The following is an 18,851-nucleotide window of genomic DNA, read 5'->3' on the forward strand; positions in this document are numbered from 1 at the left end:
CAGCTTTAAATCCAACACTTGCTTTAGTTTCTGTTTGTGGTGACATAAGTCCCTCCCTACAACTCATGAATTAAGAATTCTCACAACGACAGGGTCTACTCGATATGGATTAGGCGTAAATGAAACCTTTGCAAAAATCTAAAAAAAAAGATATTTAATTAATATCAACTCATTAAATAAAAAAAGGAGTATGCTTAAGTTAATGAATATGTTTCATTCATATATAATGTGTACACCCTGTGTACGTTCTATCCTATAGGAATTTTACTATAGGAATTCGATAGGAAGGAATTCGATAGGAATTGAGTTGTTGTTATGGTAAGTTAACACGGTTCGTTATTAAACCGTGGATTTGATTCACCAAATCCATCATTATTGTATACTCTTTGATAGATATAGCGCAACCCAAACCCTAATCTTTATTTTACAATTTTTAAAGTTCTTCCCCTTTGATATTTTGAATCTAAATACCTAAATACTAAGAAAATTCTCTGTTGACAGCAATCTATGCTTCACAGTAGTATATATTTTGTATATCGAAGTCCTAGATAGGAAAGTAGAGTAGGCACAGATCCTTCACAAAAGGCGAAATTTATATGAAAAAAATGGATTGAACTTTCCAACGGATTCATTCCATAAGTAAACGATTGAATGGGATTCGCTTGGGCAAACGAAATCAAGTGCGAGTCCCCTTTTCTTTTTTATTGAATTAACTAATTCATTTCCTTTTGACTTTTGGATTTTTGGATATTTTTTTTGATTTGGCATTATTCAACAAGAAAAAAAATTTCGACAAATTCCTTTTTTTTTGAAAATTATGTGATAATTATGAGAACCAATCCTACTACTTCGCGTCCCGGGATTTCCACAATTGAAGAAAAAAGCGTAGGGCGTATTGATCAAATTATTGGACCCGTGCTGGATATCACTTTTCCCCCGGGCAAGTTGCCTTATATTTATAATGCTTTGATAGTCAAGAGTCGAGACACTGCCGATAAGCAAATTAATGTGACTTGTGAGGTACAACAATTATTAGGAAATAATCGAGTTAGAGCTGTGGCTATGAGTGCTACAGAGGGGTTGATGAGAGGAATGGAAGTGATTGACACGGGAACTCCTCTCAGTGTTCCAGTCGGTGGAGCTACTCTCGGACGAATTTTTAACGTTCTTGGGGAGCCTATTGACAATTTGGGTCCTGTGGATACTAGTGCAACATTTCCTATTCATAGATCTGCGCCTGCCTTTATCGAGTTAGATACGAAATTATCTATCTTTGAAACAGGTATTAAGGTGGTCGATCTTTTAGCTCCCTATCGACGTGGAGGAAAAATCGGACTGTTTGGGGGGGCAGGAGTAGGTAAAACAGTACTCATCATGGAATTAATCAATAACATTGCTAAAGCTCATGGAGGCGTATCCGTATTTGGCGGAGTAGGGGAACGGACTCGTGAAGGAAATGATCTTTATATGGAAATGAAGGAATCCGGAGTAATTAATGAAAAAAATATTGAGGAATCAAAGGTAGCTCTAGTCTATGGCCAAATGAATGAACCGCCGGGAGCTCGTATGAGAGTTGGTTTAACTGCCCTAACTATGGCAGAATATTTCCGAGATGTTAATAAGCAAGACGTGCTTTTATTCATCGATAATATCTTTCGTTTTGTTCAAGCAGGATCGGAAGTATCCGCCTTATTAGGCAGAATGCCCTCCGCAGTGGGTTATCAACCTACCCTTAGTACAGAAATGGGTTCTTTGCAAGAAAGAATTACTTCTACCAAAAAGGGATCTATAACTTCGATCCAAGCAGTTTATGTACCTGCAGACGATTTGACCGACCCTGCTCCTGCCACAACATTTGCACATTTGGACGCTACTACCGTACTTTCCAGAGGATTAGCTTCCAAGGGTATTTATCCCGCAGTGGATCCTTTAGATTCAACCTCAACTATGTTACAGCCTCGGATTGTTGGCAACGAACATTATGAAACTGCGCAAAGAGTTAAGGAAACTTTACAACGTTACAAAGAACTTCAGGACATTATCGCAATTCTTGGATTGGATGAATTATCGGAGGAGGATCGTTTAACTGTAGCAAGAGCACGAAAAATCGAGCGGTTCTTATCACAACCGTTCTTTGTGGCAGAAGTTTTTACCGGTTCTCCAGGAAAGTATGTTGGTCTTGCAGAAACAATTAGGGGATTTCAACTAATCCTTTCCGGAGAATTAGACGGCCTACCCGAACAGGCTTTTTATTTAGTGGGGAACATCGATGAAGCTAGCACGAAAGCTATAAACTTAGAAGAGGAGAGCAAATTGAAGAAATGAAATTAAATCTTTATGTACTGACTCCTAAACGAATTATTTGGGATTGTGAAGTGAAAGAAATCATTTTATCTACTAATAGTGGCCAAATTGGTGTATTACCAAACCACGCCCCCATTAACACAGCTGTAGATATGGGTCCTTTGAGAATACGCCTCCTGAACGACCAATGGTTAACGGCGGTTCTGTGGAGTGGTTTTGCAAGAATAGTTAATAATGAGATCATCATTTTAGGAAATGATGCAGAACTGGGTAGTGACATTGATCCAGAAGAAGCTCAACAGGCACTTGAAATAGCCGAAGCTAACTTGAGTAAAGCTGAAGGTACGAAAGAATTGGTTGAAGCGAAGCTAGCTCTCAGACGAGCTAGGATACGAGTCGAGGCTGTCAATTGGATTCCCCCATCCAATTGAAGACAATCCAAAGATTTCGTTGATACAAAGAAAAAGGAAAGAAGGGTAGAAAAAGTTATTAGATAGCGAAGCGAAGTAAGTCCAATGCTATCTAGTAATTTTTCTACCTACCTACCTACTATTGGATTTGAACCAATGACTCCCGCCGTATGAAAGCAATACTCTAACCACTGAGTTAAGTAGGCAATTTATCACCACAAAAGAAGCCCCATTACTTCGATCGATTATAGATTGAATCCTTTTTATAAGCAATACCGCTCCGTTATTGGTATGTTTATGTTATATAGTAAAACGGATCAAAGGGATATCCTCTGGCATTAGAGAATATTCATCTTGACAAGAAATTATCTATATGTTAAGATATCTCTGACAAGGGCTATAGCTCAGTTCGGTAGAGCAACTCGTTTACACGTGCGCCAATGCTTTTCAAGGGAACTTTTTATGCAATGAACATAATTGACCTTGTTGCAAAATCAATGTCTTACTTCATGGATTCGAAAGAATAGAAGAACAGTAGCCTGACAATGACAAACAGCTGGTTCAGTCCGATTCAGGTGCCAATTAAGGTGCTTACTCAAATAGAACTCCTATTGATTTGCTAGTTGATAAGGTAAATATCCAGCCCACTCAATGCTAGGCGTAATGAGGATAAGGGCCTCCAAAAAACTTCTTTTCGTTCTATGAACTTTAAGGTGTATGAAGTCTCATAGTAAACTCTTGCAGCGGAACGATAGAGACTCCATTTCACTTAGGTTGATTTAATTTAGGCCGGAGGCAGACCTAAGTCAAGGTAATCCTCCTTTGAAACACTTTGGTATTGTTCCTAGATAGATCATAAGACAAATAATCAATCAGAGCACAGGGAGCCATCTTATTATCTTTCCCTAAAGAAAAACTATGGCGAATTAACTGATCTTTACATTAGTTGATGAAAGAGCCCAATGCAGAAAAATGCATGTTGGGTCTTTGAAACAGTTCGAATCATTTCGATAATAATCTGTTTGATCTGTTTTACCGAGAAGGTCTACGGTTCGAATCCGTATAGCCCTAATATATACGTCTTTTTTCCATTTTAGGATGGATATCTTATGTTTCCTTTAGTATAGTTTTCTTTTCCTTATTTAGTACTTGTTTATAGACTCGACGGTCGATTGCGCCATAGAATAGAGATAAAAGCATTACCATAGGCTCATTCATCGAAACGCAAATCAGAGAGACAGGAAAAGAAAAAAGAATTTTGATCAAATCAATAGAAGGAAGGATCCCTTACCTGATTTGAATTTCATCCTCCTTTAAATAGGATATGCTCTAAGTCTTCCCATACTTTCCTATAATGACTGCAACGATTTTCTCCATTTTGCGAATTCCTATTTTATTTGAAGTATATTACTATCATATACATTATCTAAATCGATCCACTTTAAATAAAATAGAAAAAATCGAAAGAAAAAAAAAAAGAAAGAGTAAATAATAAAACAGGATATTCTGTTTCATAATTCTGAAATAGAGTTCTTTTTTTAGTATTACTCCTCATTAGGATGTATATATTAATCATCCTATTTTAATATATATTAATCATCCTATTTTAATTAGGTTCTAATCCAATTAGTAGTAAGTATTTTCTTTTTTATTTAATAGTCTCTGACTATCATTAAATAAAGGGTAGAGCAATTCTTTTTTCTAGAGATTCTAGAGAAAGTGAGACAAAGTGAAGCGAAAGAGTTTTCTTTGTATAAGAATTAGGTCTATATCATATCTAAATAGAAGGGAAATCAAAAAGAAGGGAAGTGGGGATTACATTGGATGAATCCTTAAGGAAGACATATCACAAAAGAAATAAAGGCTAAAGTAAGCGCTCCTTGCCTTTGGTTTGAGCAAAACAGATTCTTGTTTCACCGAGGAAAAGAGAGAAGTTCTGGATAAATTGACAATGTCAACTTGAATTGACTAATTCAGTTCCGCCTATTCCACATTAATGGGAGTACATTTATGTTTCTGCTTCACGAATATGATATTTTTTGGACATTTCTAATAATAGCAAGCCTTATTCCTATTTTGGTATTTTGGATTTCAGGACTTTTAGCCCCGGTTAGTGAAGGACCAGAGAAGCTTTCTAGTTATGAATCGGGTATAGAACCCATGGGGGGGGCTTGGTTACAATTCCGAATACGCTATTACATGTTTGCGCTAGTTTTTGTTGTTTTTGATGTGGAAACAGTCTTTCTCTACCCTTGGGCAATGAGTTTCGACGTATTGGGTGTATCCGTTTTTATCGAAGCTTTCATTTTTGTGCTTATCCTAGTTGTTGGTTTAGTTTATGCATGGCGAAAAGGAGCCTTGGAATGGTCTTAACTGAATATTCAGAAAAAAAAAAAAAAGAAGGAAAAGATTCCATTGAGACAATTATGAGTTTGATTGAGTTTCCGTTACTCGACCAAACAAGTTCCAATTCCGTTATTTCAACTACACCAAACGATCTTTCAAATTGGTCAAGACTCTCAAGTTTATGGCCCCTTCTATATGGTACCAGTTGTTGTTTCATTGAATTTGCTTCATTAATAGGCTCACGATTCGACTTTGATCGTTATGGATTGGTACCAAGATCAAGTCCTAGACAAGCGGACCTAATTTTAACAGCTGGTACGGTAACAATGAAAATGGCTCCATCTTTAGTGCGATTATATGAGCAAATGCCTGAACCGAAATACGTCATTGCTATGGGAGCCTGTACTATTACAGGGGGCATGTTCAGTACAGATTCCTATAGTACTGTTCGAGGAGTTGATAAGTTAATTCCTGTGGACGTCTACCTGCCGGGTTGCCCGCCTAAACCAGAGGCTGTTATAGATGCCCTAACAAAACTTCGTAAGAAGATAGCGCGAGAAATAATTGAGGATCGAACTCTATGTCAAAGTCAAAAGAAAAATAGATCTTTTACTACCCGTCACAAACTTTATGTTCGGCGCAGTACTCACACTGGAACTTACGAACAAGAATTGCTCTATCAATCACCATCTACTTTAGATATATCTTCTGAAACTTTTTTCAAATCCAAAAGTTCAGTATCTTCCTACAAATTAGTGAATTAGGAGGGGTTCTTTTGTGCAGAAAAAGAAAGAAAAGAGCAGTACAATCTTTCAAACTTGCATTTGAAATGTGAAATATTTATACAAAGGGGGAGAGATCAAGACAATGCAGCAGGGTTGGTTATCTAATTGGCTAGTTAAACATGACGTGGTTCATAGGTCTTTGGGCTTCGATCATCGAGGAGTAGAGACTTTACAAATAAAAGCGGGGGATTGGGATTCCATTGCTGTCATTTTATATGTATATGGTTACAATTATTTACGTTCCCAATGTGCTTATGACGTAGCACCCGGTGGATCTTTAGCTAGCGTGTATCATCTTACGAGAATACAGTATGGTATAGATAACCCAGAAGAGGTATGCATAAAAGTCTTTGCCCAAAAGGATAATCCTAGAATCCCGTCTGTTTTCTGGGTTTGGAGAAGTGCCGATTTTCAAGAACGCGAATCTTATGATATGGTGGGAATTTCTTATGATAATCATCCACGTCTTAAACGTATCTTAATGCCTGAAAGTTGGATAGGCTGGCCCTTACGTAAGGACTATATAACCCCCAATTTCTATGAAATACAAGATGCTCATTGAGTGATAATAAATTCATGTTCACTTATACAACACAATTCCAGATTTTATTCAAGTCAAGGAATATTTTGACGTTCTGTTCCTAGACGAAACGAAATACTTAGAATATAATATTCTAATTAATTCCTATTATACAAAAAGGTCCAGATAGACTGAACAAAAAGGGCTTCATTTCTATTTTCCAATTTGGAAAATCACATATTTGTTTCCTTCGTATGAACAGAAAAATACAATGACTCAAAGAAGTTCCTACCACGAACTTTGTACCGCGCATATTACTTAGAACAACTGGGAAAGTAGGATAAGCAAGAATAAAAAAAAATATATTCTTCGGAATAGCGGTATACAAAATTAATAAGAAATGCAAAATGAAGAAAAGGGCACCTAATCTCACCTCTTTCTATACCATAAAGAACCAGAGATTTAAACCCTTTTTTTAAAAGAAAAAGAAGTGTTTAGAGATTTATCTACTTACTCTAGAGATTTATCTACTTACTCTAGACTAAAGACTAAGTAGATTTTTAATAAATATTTACCCCAATCCATCTCAAAATATTTGTATCAATATCTATTCAGTAGATCCTTTTTTTCTGTGCCAGGAACCAGATTTGAACTGGTGACACGAGGATTTTCAGTCCTCTGCTCTACCAACTGAGCTATCCTGACCCTTTCTTGTGCATCATCTTAGTAAAGTATTTGCATCTATGTCAATTAAAGGGACTAAAAAATCAATAAAGTATTCCATTCAAAATTAGGAAATGGGGAGGGGTAGTCCTATGCATTGTGGATGGCTTACTTAATAATACTTAAAAAAAACGAATTAATAATCGAGATTCCTTGCCGATACTCTACTCTAATAAATAAAAAAGAAATAAAAAAGAAATCATCTATTTAATGAATAGCATAAGATTCATTGAGTTCTTGTCGCACTCCTTTGTGAAAGAGTAGAATGAGAAAGCTAGTGAATCTTAAACCCATTGATAAAAGAAAAAAAGGATAACAACTATGGTTAGGGAATAAAAGAGGGTTTGGGGATAGAGGGACTTGAACCCTCACGACTTATAAAGTCGACGGATTTTCCTTTTACTAGAAATTTCATTGTTGTCAGTATTGACATGTAGAATGGGACTCTCTCTTTATCCTCGTCCGATTAATCCACTTTTAAAAATTAAAAGATCTCGAAAACAATGAATTGAAGGATTTGATTACTCAATATTTGATTGGAATAGATTCACAATAATTCTAAAAAAAAATTATGAATTTTCTATTTCATAATCATTCCTAATTTCATTCTAAAAATAAAATAAAGAACCTATATTATAATATGGGTTCTGTGATTAATCGTTATTACTTCGATTCGTTAGAACAGCTTCCATTGAGTCTCTGCACCTATCCTTTTCCTTTGGGTTCTAGTTTGAGAACCACTTGTTTTTCAAAAAAGGGATTTGGCTCAGGATTGCCCATTTTTCATTCCAGGGTTTCTCTGAATTTGGAAGTTACCACTTAGCAGGTTTCCATACCAAGGCTCAATACAATCAAGTCCGTAGCGTCTACCGATTTCGCCATATCCCCATTTTACTTTTCTTTGAAACCAGGATTCCTTGTATAATTTAATCCATCTCTTAGTTTTTTTTGAATCATTGAATTCATTATTCGACGTAGTCTAGCAACTCATCTCTATTTGAGACACCCCGCTCGCTTATTGCAATTCAGAATTGCATTGATTTTATCGTTGATATATTTGCAATTCAATCGGAATGAATATATCCAAAAGTTTTTCTCTCTCCCGCCTCCCTCCTTCCTTTTTTAGAGTATTCCAAATCATACTATAACGCTTGATATTCATTCTTTTTTTCTAAACTGAATTAGAAATTTCATTTGCTATGATTCTATCTTCTCCTTAGTGAACTATTTATCCTTAAATTATTAACAAATAAAAAAACAAAATATCTCAAAAATGTATATAATGATCAAATGAAAATGCCAATCTCTTGGCATTTTCTCTTTATTATATTATTCATATATATTCTTCTTTTTCTTCTTTTCTATGTATTAGATTATTCCTCCGAGCCATATCAAATTGAAAATATCTGAAATCAAATTCAATATAGAATTTGGAATAGATTCTATTAAAAAAAATCCATTTGCGAATTAGAGAAATAAAAAGAAAGTTCAATAAATTCTATAATCCTATTTAAGAATATCATTTAGTTAAGCATATCAAGCTAACTTTATCTTTATGAAATTCTAGTATTTTTTTTTTTCTATCTAAGTGGAACTTCCAATTTAGAACTAGTTAATAACTAAGATTAATAATTAAGATCTGACATTTTACAGATTCCCTATATATATTTTTATTTGTTACACTATTTCTGTTATGTAAGCCCACTTAGCTCAGAGGTTAGAGCATCGCATTTGTAATGCGAGGGTCATCGGTTCAAATCCGATAGTCGGCTTTTTTTTCTATCGATGTTCTATGAACAAGAATTTCTCTTTTCTCCGAATAAAATGGGGAATCCAGGGTCTATTATGTCGTTTTACCTTACAATTTTGCTAGATACAAAGCATAAAAATAAATAATATATATACAAAAAATCCAGATGTTGATGAAATTCCATTTTTTGTGTTACTCCATTTTTTGTGTTACTTTAGTAGATTTTACTCTGTTTATCCTTTAGTTTAATTCTGTTTGAATTTCGCTGTATTCTGTAATGTAAATAGAACGAAATTTATTGTGTAAAATGAATTTCAATAAAATAAAAAAGGAGTCTTCATGTCCCGTTATCGAGGGCCTCGTTTAAAAAAAAATACGCCGTCTGGGAGCTTTACCAGGACTCACTAGAAAAACGCCTAAATCCGGAAGTAATCAGAAAAAGAAATTCCATTCTGGGAAAAAAGAGCAATATCGTATTCGTCTTCAAGAAAAACAGAAATTGCGTTTTCATTATGGTCTGACAGAACGACAATTACTTAGATATGTACATATCGCTGGAAAAGCAAAAAGATCCACAGGTCAGGTTTTACTACAATTACTTGAAATGCGTTTGGATAATATCCTTTTTCGATTGGGTATGGCTTCAACCATTCCTGGGGCCCGACAATTAGTTAACCATAGACATATTTTAGTTAATGGTCGTATAGTTGATATACCAAGCTTTCGTTGCAAACCCCGAGATATTATTACTACGAAGGATAACCAACGATCAAAACGTTTGGTTCAAAATTATATTGCTTCATCCGATCCGGGCAAATTACCAAAGCATTTGACGGTTGACACATTGCAATATAAAGGACTAGTAAAAAAAATTCTAGATAGGAAGTGGGTCGGTCTCAAAATAAATGAGTTGTTAGTTGTAGAATATTATTCTCGCCAGACTTGAACTTAACGAAAAAAGGAAAGGTTCATAGAATTTTTTTCCCCTTCCCCTTTCCCCGAACTAAATCGACCTAAGGCTCTTAATTCGTATTTTCCCGTTCACCTAGCAGAAATAGATTAACCCTAGGATACTTTTTTCTTTTTTGTTATTTCCTCGATGTGTATTTTACATACCACAGTAATTTGCTATAGAGAATTTCTATTAATTAAAGGTATTATTGTTGGAATAAATTGTTATTTAATTTGATACATTGTGATCGCTAACATTGATGAATTAAGAGAAACGGAAAGAGAGGGATTCGAACCCTCGGTAAACAAAAGTCTACATAGCAGTTCCAATGCTACGCCTTGAACCGCTCGGCCATCTCTCCTACATAATCTTATTATGGAAAATAAACTGAGTGAATAGCGAGTTTTCGTATTCCTGCAGTACAGGTACAGCCACAACGGCTCGGGAATTCCATGGCTCTATTGGATTGGATGGAAAAATTCCTTTTCATCTAAGTGGAAGGATCCTGTATTTTTTTACTAGGAATTCTGCTCCCTCGAAAAGTTTTTCTTTGGGGAAAACCAAAATAAAAAGAGAATGGAAGAATTCTTCTTATTCCATAAGAAAATAAAGGAACCCTAGAATTCCATTTGCATAAGGTACATTACGCCATACAATCTAAATATAAAAGGGGTATGGGGCAATTAATGACTTTGAAAACGCGAAATAGCTGATGAGGGAAGTTGTTGTTGAGAAATAGGAAAGTGGAATGAAATCCAGTCTTAGTCAAATATTTCATATCTCTTCTCTTCTTGTCCAAACAGAAGGAAAAGGAGACAATTTGAGCTGAGCGGAAAATCCATATCTCTCTTATCCATTTAGAGCATATGGATCGATTTATAAGAATCGAATGTTTTGTTTTTATGTTATTTTGTGATAGAATGAAAAGAATTCTATATAGAATGGGTTGGGAATTATGCCTAGATCCCGTATAAATGGAAATTTCATTGATAAGACCTCCTCGATTGTAGCCAATATTTTATTGCAAATAATTCCGACAACCTCCGGGGAAAAAAGGGCATTTACTTATTATAGAGATGGTGCGATTTGACTCTTTTTTTTTTTAGCCCTACCTATATCTCATTCTTACGAGAAAGAGAGAGGGTTCGCATAGAGAGAACAAAATTAGTAAAGGAAACCCGCGCTTGGGGAAGGTGAGGTGAACTAACAATTCCTTCTGTCGTGTATCCTCGATTGATGTGGCCTCAGATGCTTCAATTGTAGATTTGAGTATTGAGCGAAAGGTTACACCTACAGGATAGGTTCTGTATTACAGGGCAATCCGACTCTACTAGTACCAATAGGCAGCATAGGGGAGAAAAGCACTACACCACGAAATAGGAATCAACAAGAGAAAAACTTTGTTAGAAATTAGCCCTTTCCTGATTGGTATCAGGGTTGGGAAGAATGGTTGGGATAACAAACAACCATCAGGTTTGTACTTTGGATACCCTTATAACCATCAAAGGTCGTTGAAGTGGCTAATTCCTCTAAATAGGAGGCGTTGAGAACAAAGAAATTCTTGGAGCTATCGTTTTCCTCTAGCATTAATATAATTCATTGGTGTTAAGAAAAACCTCTTGGGGGAAGGTTGGCTAGAGATTTCTTGGAAAAATACCAGCCCCCTTCGGTCCATAATGAGATGGGACTAATTCGATTTTTATTCTATAGATTTTTCGCTTAGTACTATGTATAGAAGGGAGAAGCCGTATGAGATGAAAACCTCATGTACGGTTTTGGAACGGAGATTTTTTGAATAGAATGAACGACCGTAACGGATGTTGGCTCAATCCGAAGGAAATTATGCGGAAGCTTTGCAGAATTATTATGAAGCTACGCGACTAGAAATTGATCCCTATGATCGAAGTTATATACTATATAACATAGGCCTTATACACACAAGCAATGGAGAGCATACAAAGGCTTTGGAATATTATTTCCGGGCGCTAGAACGAAACCCCTTCTTACCGCAAGCTTTTAATAATATGGCCGTGATCTGTCATTACGTGCGACTATCTCCACTATAGAAAGAAGAAAAAAAAGAAAGGAGGAAATTTTCTAGTGAATACTAGAAAAGAGGGCTTTCTACATAGGGATCGTCAAAACAACGATTTTACCCTATCAGCTGTAGGAAGGAAGGACACTTCACGAGAATCAAAATAGGAAGAAAGTAGAGCCTATACTACTATTCTATGGATAAAGCTGAAATTGATAGAGAAAACACCGTAAAGATCAATTAGTGAGCGACTGGGTCGATACAACTAAAAAAAACTGCTTCATTATACCACGATATGGGACAAAATTTAGGAATCCGCTTATGTAATAAAGCCGATCCACTAAGGGATTAAGCAGCGGTGTAGTATCAGATCCCAAAGATAGTAAGTTCTTTTTTCTTTCTTATGGAAAAAGGTCTTTTTCCAGGATTCTATAGAAATTTCATATATGAAAGAAACGAAACCGAGATAGTTACCTTTCAGAAAAATTCGAACGAAGGATATAGGTCTATCTATGCTTCATTCTTCTGAAGGTGGGAGAAAAGATCAAACTGATTATTGATCAAAAATTAGGGTTTGAAACTTAGGTAATTAACTTCTTCTGCTTAACCCAAGAAGAAATTGGATTGATTTTTGAGAAATCGAATTCAGTTAAGATAGGGGAAATTAAGATAGCAATTTCTGAGCCGTATGAGGTAGGAAACTCTCAAGTACGGTTCTAGGGAAAGGAACTGCCTATTCCAACCGAGGAGAACAGGCCATTCTACAGGGCGATTCGGAAATTGCGGAAGCTTGGTTTGATCAAGCTGCTGAGTATTGGAAACAAGCTATAGCGCTTACTCCAGGAAATTATATTGAAGCACAGAACTGGTTAAAGATTACGAAGCGCTTTGAATTTGAATAAGACCACTCTCCATTTTCATAAAAAGGGTGGTTTGGTTGAAAATCAAATCAAGAATTTCATTATATCCCTTTCTTCTACCTTCAATTTTATATCATATTTCATAAGGATAAACAATAGGGATAGGCTCTGGAACAGAAGTAATAAAGTACATAAAAATCGGCAATCTAAATATTCCTACCTAATATATCAGGACGGTCTTATTAATAATTCTAATGAGTTATCTTGGAATTTTGAATCGAATCAAAAAATCTATATTATGCTCACTCAAGGAAAGTAGATGTAGATAGGGGCTTATACCCTCAGAAAAAAAATACACCAGCTTCTTAAATTAAAACGTAAAAAAAGATTTTTTTGTTATGTCGGGAAATAATTTTCCAGAATAACCAATGTCCGTTAGGCACCTAATCCTTATGTCATAATAGATCCGAACACTTGCCTCGGATTGACTTCAATATATAATTGCTCCAGTGAATAACTAAAAAAAAAAAATAGAAGGACGGTAGATAGTAAAGAAAAGGACTAATCATAATATCTATCTTTAAAAGATTCAATAAAAAGACAGTTGGCGGGTCTCTTTGTATGTCTTGTCCGGAAAGAGGAGGACTTAATGATTATTCGTTCGTCGGAACCAGAAGTTAAAATTGCTGTGGATAGGGATCCTATAAAAACATCTTTTGAGGAATGGGCCAGACCCGGGCATTTCTCAAGAACAATAGCTAAGGGCCCCGATACTACCACTTGGATCTGGAACCTACATGCTGATGCTCACGATTTCGATAGTCATACCGGTGATTTGGAGGAGATCTCCCGAAAAGTCTTTAGTGCTCATTTCGGCCAACTCTCCATTATCTTTCTTTGGTTGAGTGGCATGTACTTCCACGGTGCCCGTTTTTCCAATTATGAAGCATGGCTAAGCGATCCTACTCACATTGGACCCAGTGCTCAGGTAGTTTGGCCAATAGTAGGACAAGAAATTTTGAATGGTGATGTAGGCGGGGGTTTCCGAGGAATCCAAATAACCTCTGGTTTTTTTCAGATTTGGCGAGCATCCGGAATAACTAGTGAATTACAACTCTATTGTACCGCAATTGGTGCATTGATTTTTGCATCGTTAATGCTTTTTGCCGGTTGGTTCCATTATCACAAAGCCGCTCCCAAATTGGCCTGGTTCCAAGATGTAGAATCCATGTTGAATCACCACTTAGCGGGATTATTAGGACTTGGGTCTCTTTCTTGGGCGGGACACCAAATCCATGTATCTTTACCGATTAACCAATTTCTCGACGCTGGGGTTGATCCTAAAGAGATACCACTTCCTCATGAATTTATCTTGAATCGCGACCTTTTGGCTCAACTTTATCCTAGTTTTGCCGAAGGAGCAACCCCTTTTTTCACCTTGAATTGGTCCAAATATGCGGAATTTCTTAGTTTTCGCGGAGGACTAGATCCAATAACCGGTGGTCTATGGTTGAGCGATATTGCACACCATCATTTAGCTATTGCTATTCTTTTCCTGATCGCTGGTCATATGTATAGGACCAATTGGGGTATTGGTCATGGACTTAAAGATATTTTGGAGGCTCATAAGGGCCCATTTACAGGACAAGGCCATAAAGGTCTCTATGAAATCCTAACAACGTCATGGCATGCTCAATTATCTCTTAACCTAGCTATGCTAGGCTCTACAACTATTGTTGTAGCTCATCATATGTACTCTATGCCCCCCTATCCATACCTAGCTACTGACTACGGTACACAACTTTCCTTGTTCACACACCACATGTGGATTGGCGGATTTCTAATAGTTGGTGCTGCTGCACATGCAGCCATTTTTATGGTAAGAGACTATGATCCAACTACTCGATACAACGATCTATTAGATCGCGTCCTTAGACACCGCGATGCAATCATATCCCACCTTAACTGGGTATGTATATTTCTGGGTTTTCACAGTTTTGGCTTGTACATTCATAATGATACCATGAGTGCTTTAGGCCGTCCCCAAGATATGTTTTCGGATACCGCCATACAATTACAACCCATCTTTGCTCAATGGATACAAAATATCCATGCTGGCGCGCCTGGCGTAACAGCTCCTGGTGCAACAACAAGTACCAGCTTAACGTGGGGAGGCGGCGAGTTAGTAGCTATAGGCGGCAAAGTAGCTTTGTTACCTATTCCATTAGGAACCGCAGATTTTTTAGTCCATCACATTCACGCATTTACCATCCATGTGACTGTATTAATACTTTTGAAAGGTGTTTTATTTGCTCGCAGTTCCCGTCTGATACCTGATAAAGCAAATCTTGGCTTTCGCTTCCCTTGCGACGGACCTGGGCGAGGGGGAACATGTCAAGTATCCGCCTGGGATCATGTTTTCTTAGGTCTATTCTGGATGTACAATTCTATTTCGGTAGTCATTTTCCATTTCAGTTGGAAAATGCAGTCGGATGTTTGGGGTACTATAAGTGATCAAGGGATAGTAACTCATATCACAGGGGGAAACTTTGCGCAGAGTTCCATTACGATTAATGGTTGGCTTCGAGATTTCTTGTGGGCACAGGCATCCCAAGTAATTCAGTCTTATGGTTCTTCATTATCTGCATATGGTCTTTTTTTCTTAGGCGCTCATTTTGTCTGGGCTTTCAGTTTAATGTTTTTATTCAGCGGCCGTGGTTATTGGCAAGAACTCATTGAATCTATCGTTTGGGCTCATAACAAATTAAAAGTTGCTCCTGCTACTCAGCCTAGAGCCTTGAGCATTATACAAGGACGTGCTGTAGGAGTAACCCATTACCTTCTGGGTGGAATTGCCACAACATGGGCATTCTTCTTAGCGAGAATTATTGCAGTAGGATAGTGGCTAGGAGGATTTGAAAGGCATTATGGAATTAAGATTTCCCAGGTTTAGCCAAGGCTTAGCTCAGGACCCCACTACTCGTCGTATTTGGTTTGGTATTGCTACCGCACATGATTTCGAAAGTCATGATGATATTACTGAGGAACGTCTTTATCAGAACATTTTTGCTTCTCACTTTGGGCAGTTAGCAATAATCTTTCTATGGACGTCCGGAAATCTGTTTCATGTAGCTTGGCAAGGAAATTTTGAATCATGGATACAGGATCCTTTACACGTAAGACCTATTGCTCATGCCATTTGGGATCCTCATTTTGGGCAACCCGCTGTGGAAGCCTTTACTCGAGGAGGTGCTGCCGGTCCAGTGAATATCGCTTATTCTGGGGTTTATCAGTGGTGGTATACAATTGGATTGCGCACCAATGAAGATCTTTATACTGGAGCTCTTTTTCTATTATTTCTTTCTACGCTATCCTTAATAGGGGGTTGGTTACATCTACAACCCAAATGGAAGCCAAGCCTTTCGTGGTTCAAAAACGCCGAATCTCGTCTGAATCATCATTTGTCAGGACTTTTCGGAGTAAGTTCTTTGGCTTGGACAGGACATTTAGTTCATGTTGCTATTCCCGGATCCAGGGGGGAGTACGTTCGATGGAATAATTTCTTAGATGTATTACCCTATCCCCAGGGGTTGGGTCCCCTTCTGACGGGTCAGTGGAATCTTTATGCCCAAAATCCTGATTCGAGTAATCATTTATTTGGTACCACTCAAGGAGCGGGAACTGCCATTCTGACCCTTCTTGGGGGATTCCATCCACAAACACAAAGTTTGTGGCTGACCGATATTGCTCATCATCATTTAGCTATTGCATTTATTTTTCTCATTGCCGGTCATATGTATCGAACTAACTTCGGAATTGGGCACAGTATCAAAGATCTTTTAGAAGCACATACTCCTCCGGGGGGTCGATTAGGACGTGGGCATAAAGGCCTTTATGATACAATCAATAATTCGATTCATTTTCAATTAGGCCTTGCTCTAGCTTCCTTAGGGGTTATTACTTCCTTAGTAGCTCAACATATGTACTCTTTACCTGCTTATGCATTCATAGCACAAGACTTTACTACTCAAGCTGCTTTATATACTCATCACCAATACATTGCAGGGTTCATCATGACAGGGGCTTTTGCTCATGGAGCTATTTTTTTCATTAGGGATTACAATCCGGAACAGAATGAAGATAATGTATTGGCAAGAATGTTAGACCATAAGGAAGCTATCATATCTCATTTAAGTTGGGCTAGCCTCTTCCTAGGATTCCATACCTTGGGCCTTTATGTTCATAACGACGTTATGCTTGCTTTTGGTACTCCAGAAAAGCAAATCTTGATTGAACCTATATTTGCCCAATGGATACAATCTGCTCATGGTAAGACGACATATGGGTTCGATATACTCTTATCTTCAACGAATGGCCCCGCTTTCAATGCAGGTCGAAACATATGGTTGCCCGGATGGTTGAATGCTGTTAATGAGAATAGTAATTCGCTTTTCTTAACAATAGGACCTGGGGATTTCTTGGTTCATCATGCTATTGCTCTAGGTTTGCATACAACTACATTGATTTTAGTAAAGGGTGCTTTAGATGCACGCGGTTCCAAATTAATGCCGGATAAAAAGGATTTCGGGTATAGTTTTCCTTGCGACGGCCCAGGGCGCGGCGGTACTTGTGATATTTCTGCTTGGGACGCGTTTTATTTGGCAGTTTTCTGGATGTTAAATACCATTGGATGGGTTACTTTTTATTGGCATTGGAAACACATTACATTATGGCAGGGCAACGTTTCACAATTTAATGAATCCTCCACTTATTTGATGGGATGGTTAAGAGATTACCTATGGTTAAACTCTTCACAACTTATTAATGGATATAATCCTTTTGGGATGAATAGTTTATCAGTATGGGCTTGGATGTTCTTATTTGGACATCTTGTTTGGGCTACAGGATTTATGTTCTTAATTTCCTGGCGTGGATATTGGCAGGAATTAATTGAGACTTTAGCATGGGCTCATGAACGGACACCTTTGGCTAATTTAATTCGCTGGAGAGATAAGCCCGTGGCTCTTTCCATTGTGCAAGCAAGATTGGTCGGATTAGCCCACTTTTCCGTGGGTTATATATTCACTTATGCAGCTTTCTTGATTGCCTCAACATCAGGCAAGTTTGGTTAATTTAGTTATTTTTTTTGTACTGTATCAGAACCCAGTTCATTACTCTTGATGGAGAGGGAGGATCCGCCTTTTTAGATTTTTGCTATTTATTTTTCTATCTAGGATTAGAACCATATACTTGGTAATAATAGGAACGGCACATTATGGCAAAAAAAAGTTTGATTCAGAGGGAGAAGAAGCGGCAGAAATTAGAACAAAAATATCATTTGATTCGTCGATCCTCAAAAAAAAAGATAAGAAGCAAAGTTTCCCCTTTGAGTTTGAGCGAAAAAACAAAAATGCAAGAAAAATTGCAATCCCTACCACGTAATAGTGCACCTACACGCCTTCATCGACGTTGTTTTTTAACCGGAAGACCTAGAGCTAACTATCGAGACTTTGGGCTATCCGGACACATACTTCGAGAAATGGTTTATGCATGTTTGTTACCGGGTGCAACAAGATCCAGTTGGTAAGGATAAAATACCCTTTCTTTCATATTTGTATGGTTTTCTCGAATTGATGATCGTAGAAGAGCCCTCTTTACCATTCTGTATAAATGGACTATTCTATTTGTATAGATATGGTAGAGGGGCCTATCCAACCCACTAGTTTCCCGCTAAGAAGGTGGAGCAGTTTGGTAGCTCACAAAGCTCATAACCTTGGGGTTACGGGTTCGATACTGACTACCTGCTCCATATTCCTTCTTTATGATATATGTATCATCCATTTGTATATGGTATATGGATTTGTTTTTCTTTCCTAAAAGAGTTTCGGTCTAACAGTTTTTTATTATTTCTCTGAAATATAAAAAAGAAAGAATAAAATAAGAAAGAGAAGCGTCCATTGTCTAATGGATAGGACAGAGGTCTTCTAAACCTTTGGTATAGGTTCAAATCCTATTGGACGCAATCTTTTTTCTATCTATTCTTTAAATAACTATACTAAAAACGAAAAAAAATTTTGCATGATTCAAATGAAAAATCTTTGATTCCTCTTCTACTAACACGAGTTATACTAATAAGAGTAGACATGCTATATTTATGTTTGTTCCT

The 18,851-nt window shown here is 37.2% G+C and overlaps 3 protein-coding genes, 4 non-coding genes and 2 pseudogenes across 9 annotated transcripts in view; 5 read left to right on the forward strand and 4 right to left on the reverse strand.

The window, feature by feature from the left end:
• LOC118473654 (ribulose bisphosphate carboxylase large chain-like) overlaps positions 1–2,330 on the reverse strand; it is a 20,145-nt pseudogene extending 17,815 nt beyond the window's left edge. The window contains exon 1 of the transcript XR_004853549.1: positions 1–2,330. This exon is cut by the window's left edge and continues 17,815 nt beyond it. The product of XR_004853549.1 is annotated as a ribulose bisphosphate carboxylase large chain-like (transcript).
• Positions 740–5,515, forward strand: LOC118473653 (ATP synthase subunit beta, chloroplastic). Its single transcript, XM_035963609.1, has one exon. It carries the CDS (start codon positions 829–831, stop codon positions 2,323–2,325), a length of 1,497 nt encoding a protein of 498 aa, XP_035819502.1. The 5' UTR covers positions 740–828; the 3' UTR covers positions 2,326–5,515.
• LOC118473651 (DNA-directed RNA polymerase subunit beta''-like) overlaps positions 4,359–18,851 on the reverse strand; it is a 25,614-nt pseudogene continuing 11,121 nt past the window's right edge. The window contains exon 1 of the transcript XR_004853548.1: positions 4,359–18,851. This exon is cut by the window's right edge and continues 11,121 nt beyond it. The product of XR_004853548.1 is annotated as a DNA-directed RNA polymerase subunit beta''-like (transcript).
• On the reverse strand, positions 6,998–7,070 carry TRNAF-GAA (transfer RNA phenylalanine (anticodon GAA)). The gene has a single exon. It is a non-coding gene; the product is annotated as a tRNA-Phe (tRNA).
• TRNAT-UGU (transfer RNA threonine (anticodon UGU)) lies at positions 8,788–8,860 on the forward strand. The gene has a single exon. It is a non-coding gene; the product is annotated as a tRNA-Thr (tRNA).
• On the reverse strand, positions 10,065–10,151 carry TRNAS-GGA (transfer RNA serine (anticodon GGA)). Its single transcript has one exon. It is a non-coding gene; the product is annotated as a tRNA-Ser (tRNA).
• Positions 10,725–15,209, forward strand: LOC118473658 (photosystem I assembly protein Ycf3). Its single transcript, XM_035963612.1, has 3 exons — positions 10,725–10,869; positions 11,606–11,833; positions 12,567–15,209. The coding sequence occupies exons 1-3, from the start codon at positions 10,746–10,748 to the stop codon at positions 12,725–12,727; spliced, it is 513 nt and encodes a 170-aa protein (XP_035819505.1). The 5' UTR covers positions 10,725–10,745; the 3' UTR covers positions 12,728–15,209.
• Positions 15,586–18,082, forward strand: LOC118473652 (photosystem I P700 chlorophyll a apoprotein A2). The gene has a single exon (XM_035963608.1). It carries the CDS (start codon positions 15,613–15,615, stop codon positions 17,815–17,817), a length of 2,205 nt encoding a protein of 734 aa, XP_035819501.1. The 5' UTR covers positions 15,586–15,612; the 3' UTR covers positions 17,818–18,082.
• On the forward strand, positions 18,636–18,707 carry TRNAR-UCU (transfer RNA arginine (anticodon UCU)). The gene has a single exon. It is a non-coding gene; the product is annotated as a tRNA-Arg (tRNA).

Source organism: Zea mays, unplaced genomic scaffold, assembly GCF_902167145.1.
Source record: "Zea mays cultivar B73 unplaced genomic scaffold, Zm-B73-REFERENCE-NAM-5.0 scaffold_103, whole genome shotgun sequence".
Classification (NCBI taxonomy): Eukaryota; Viridiplantae; Streptophyta; class Magnoliopsida; order Poales; family Poaceae; genus Zea; species Zea mays.

What these genes read in the sequence shown, in the direction of transcription:
- LOC118473652 (XM_035963608.1), top strand. Translation starts at nt 15,613, where the DNA reads ATGGAATTAAGATTTCCCAGGTTTAGCCAAGGCTTAGCTCAGGACCCC.
- LOC118473658 (XM_035963612.1), top strand. Translation starts at nt 10,746, where the DNA reads ATGCCTAGATCCCGTATAAATGGAAATTTCATTGATAAGACCTCCTCG. An exon ending in ATTTACTTATTATAGAGATG is followed by an intron (nt 10,870 to 11,605) that starts GTGCGATTTGAC and finishes AACGACCGTAAC; the next exon opens with GGATGTTGGCTCAATCCGAA. An exon ending in TATGGCCGTGATCTGTCATT is followed by an intron (nt 11,834 to 12,566) that starts ACGTGCGACTAT and finishes CTGCCTATTCCA; the next exon opens with ACCGAGGAGAACAGGCCATT.
- LOC118473653 (XM_035963609.1), top strand. Translation starts at nt 829, where the DNA reads ATGAGAACCAATCCTACTACTTCGCGTCCCGGGATTTCCACAATTGAA.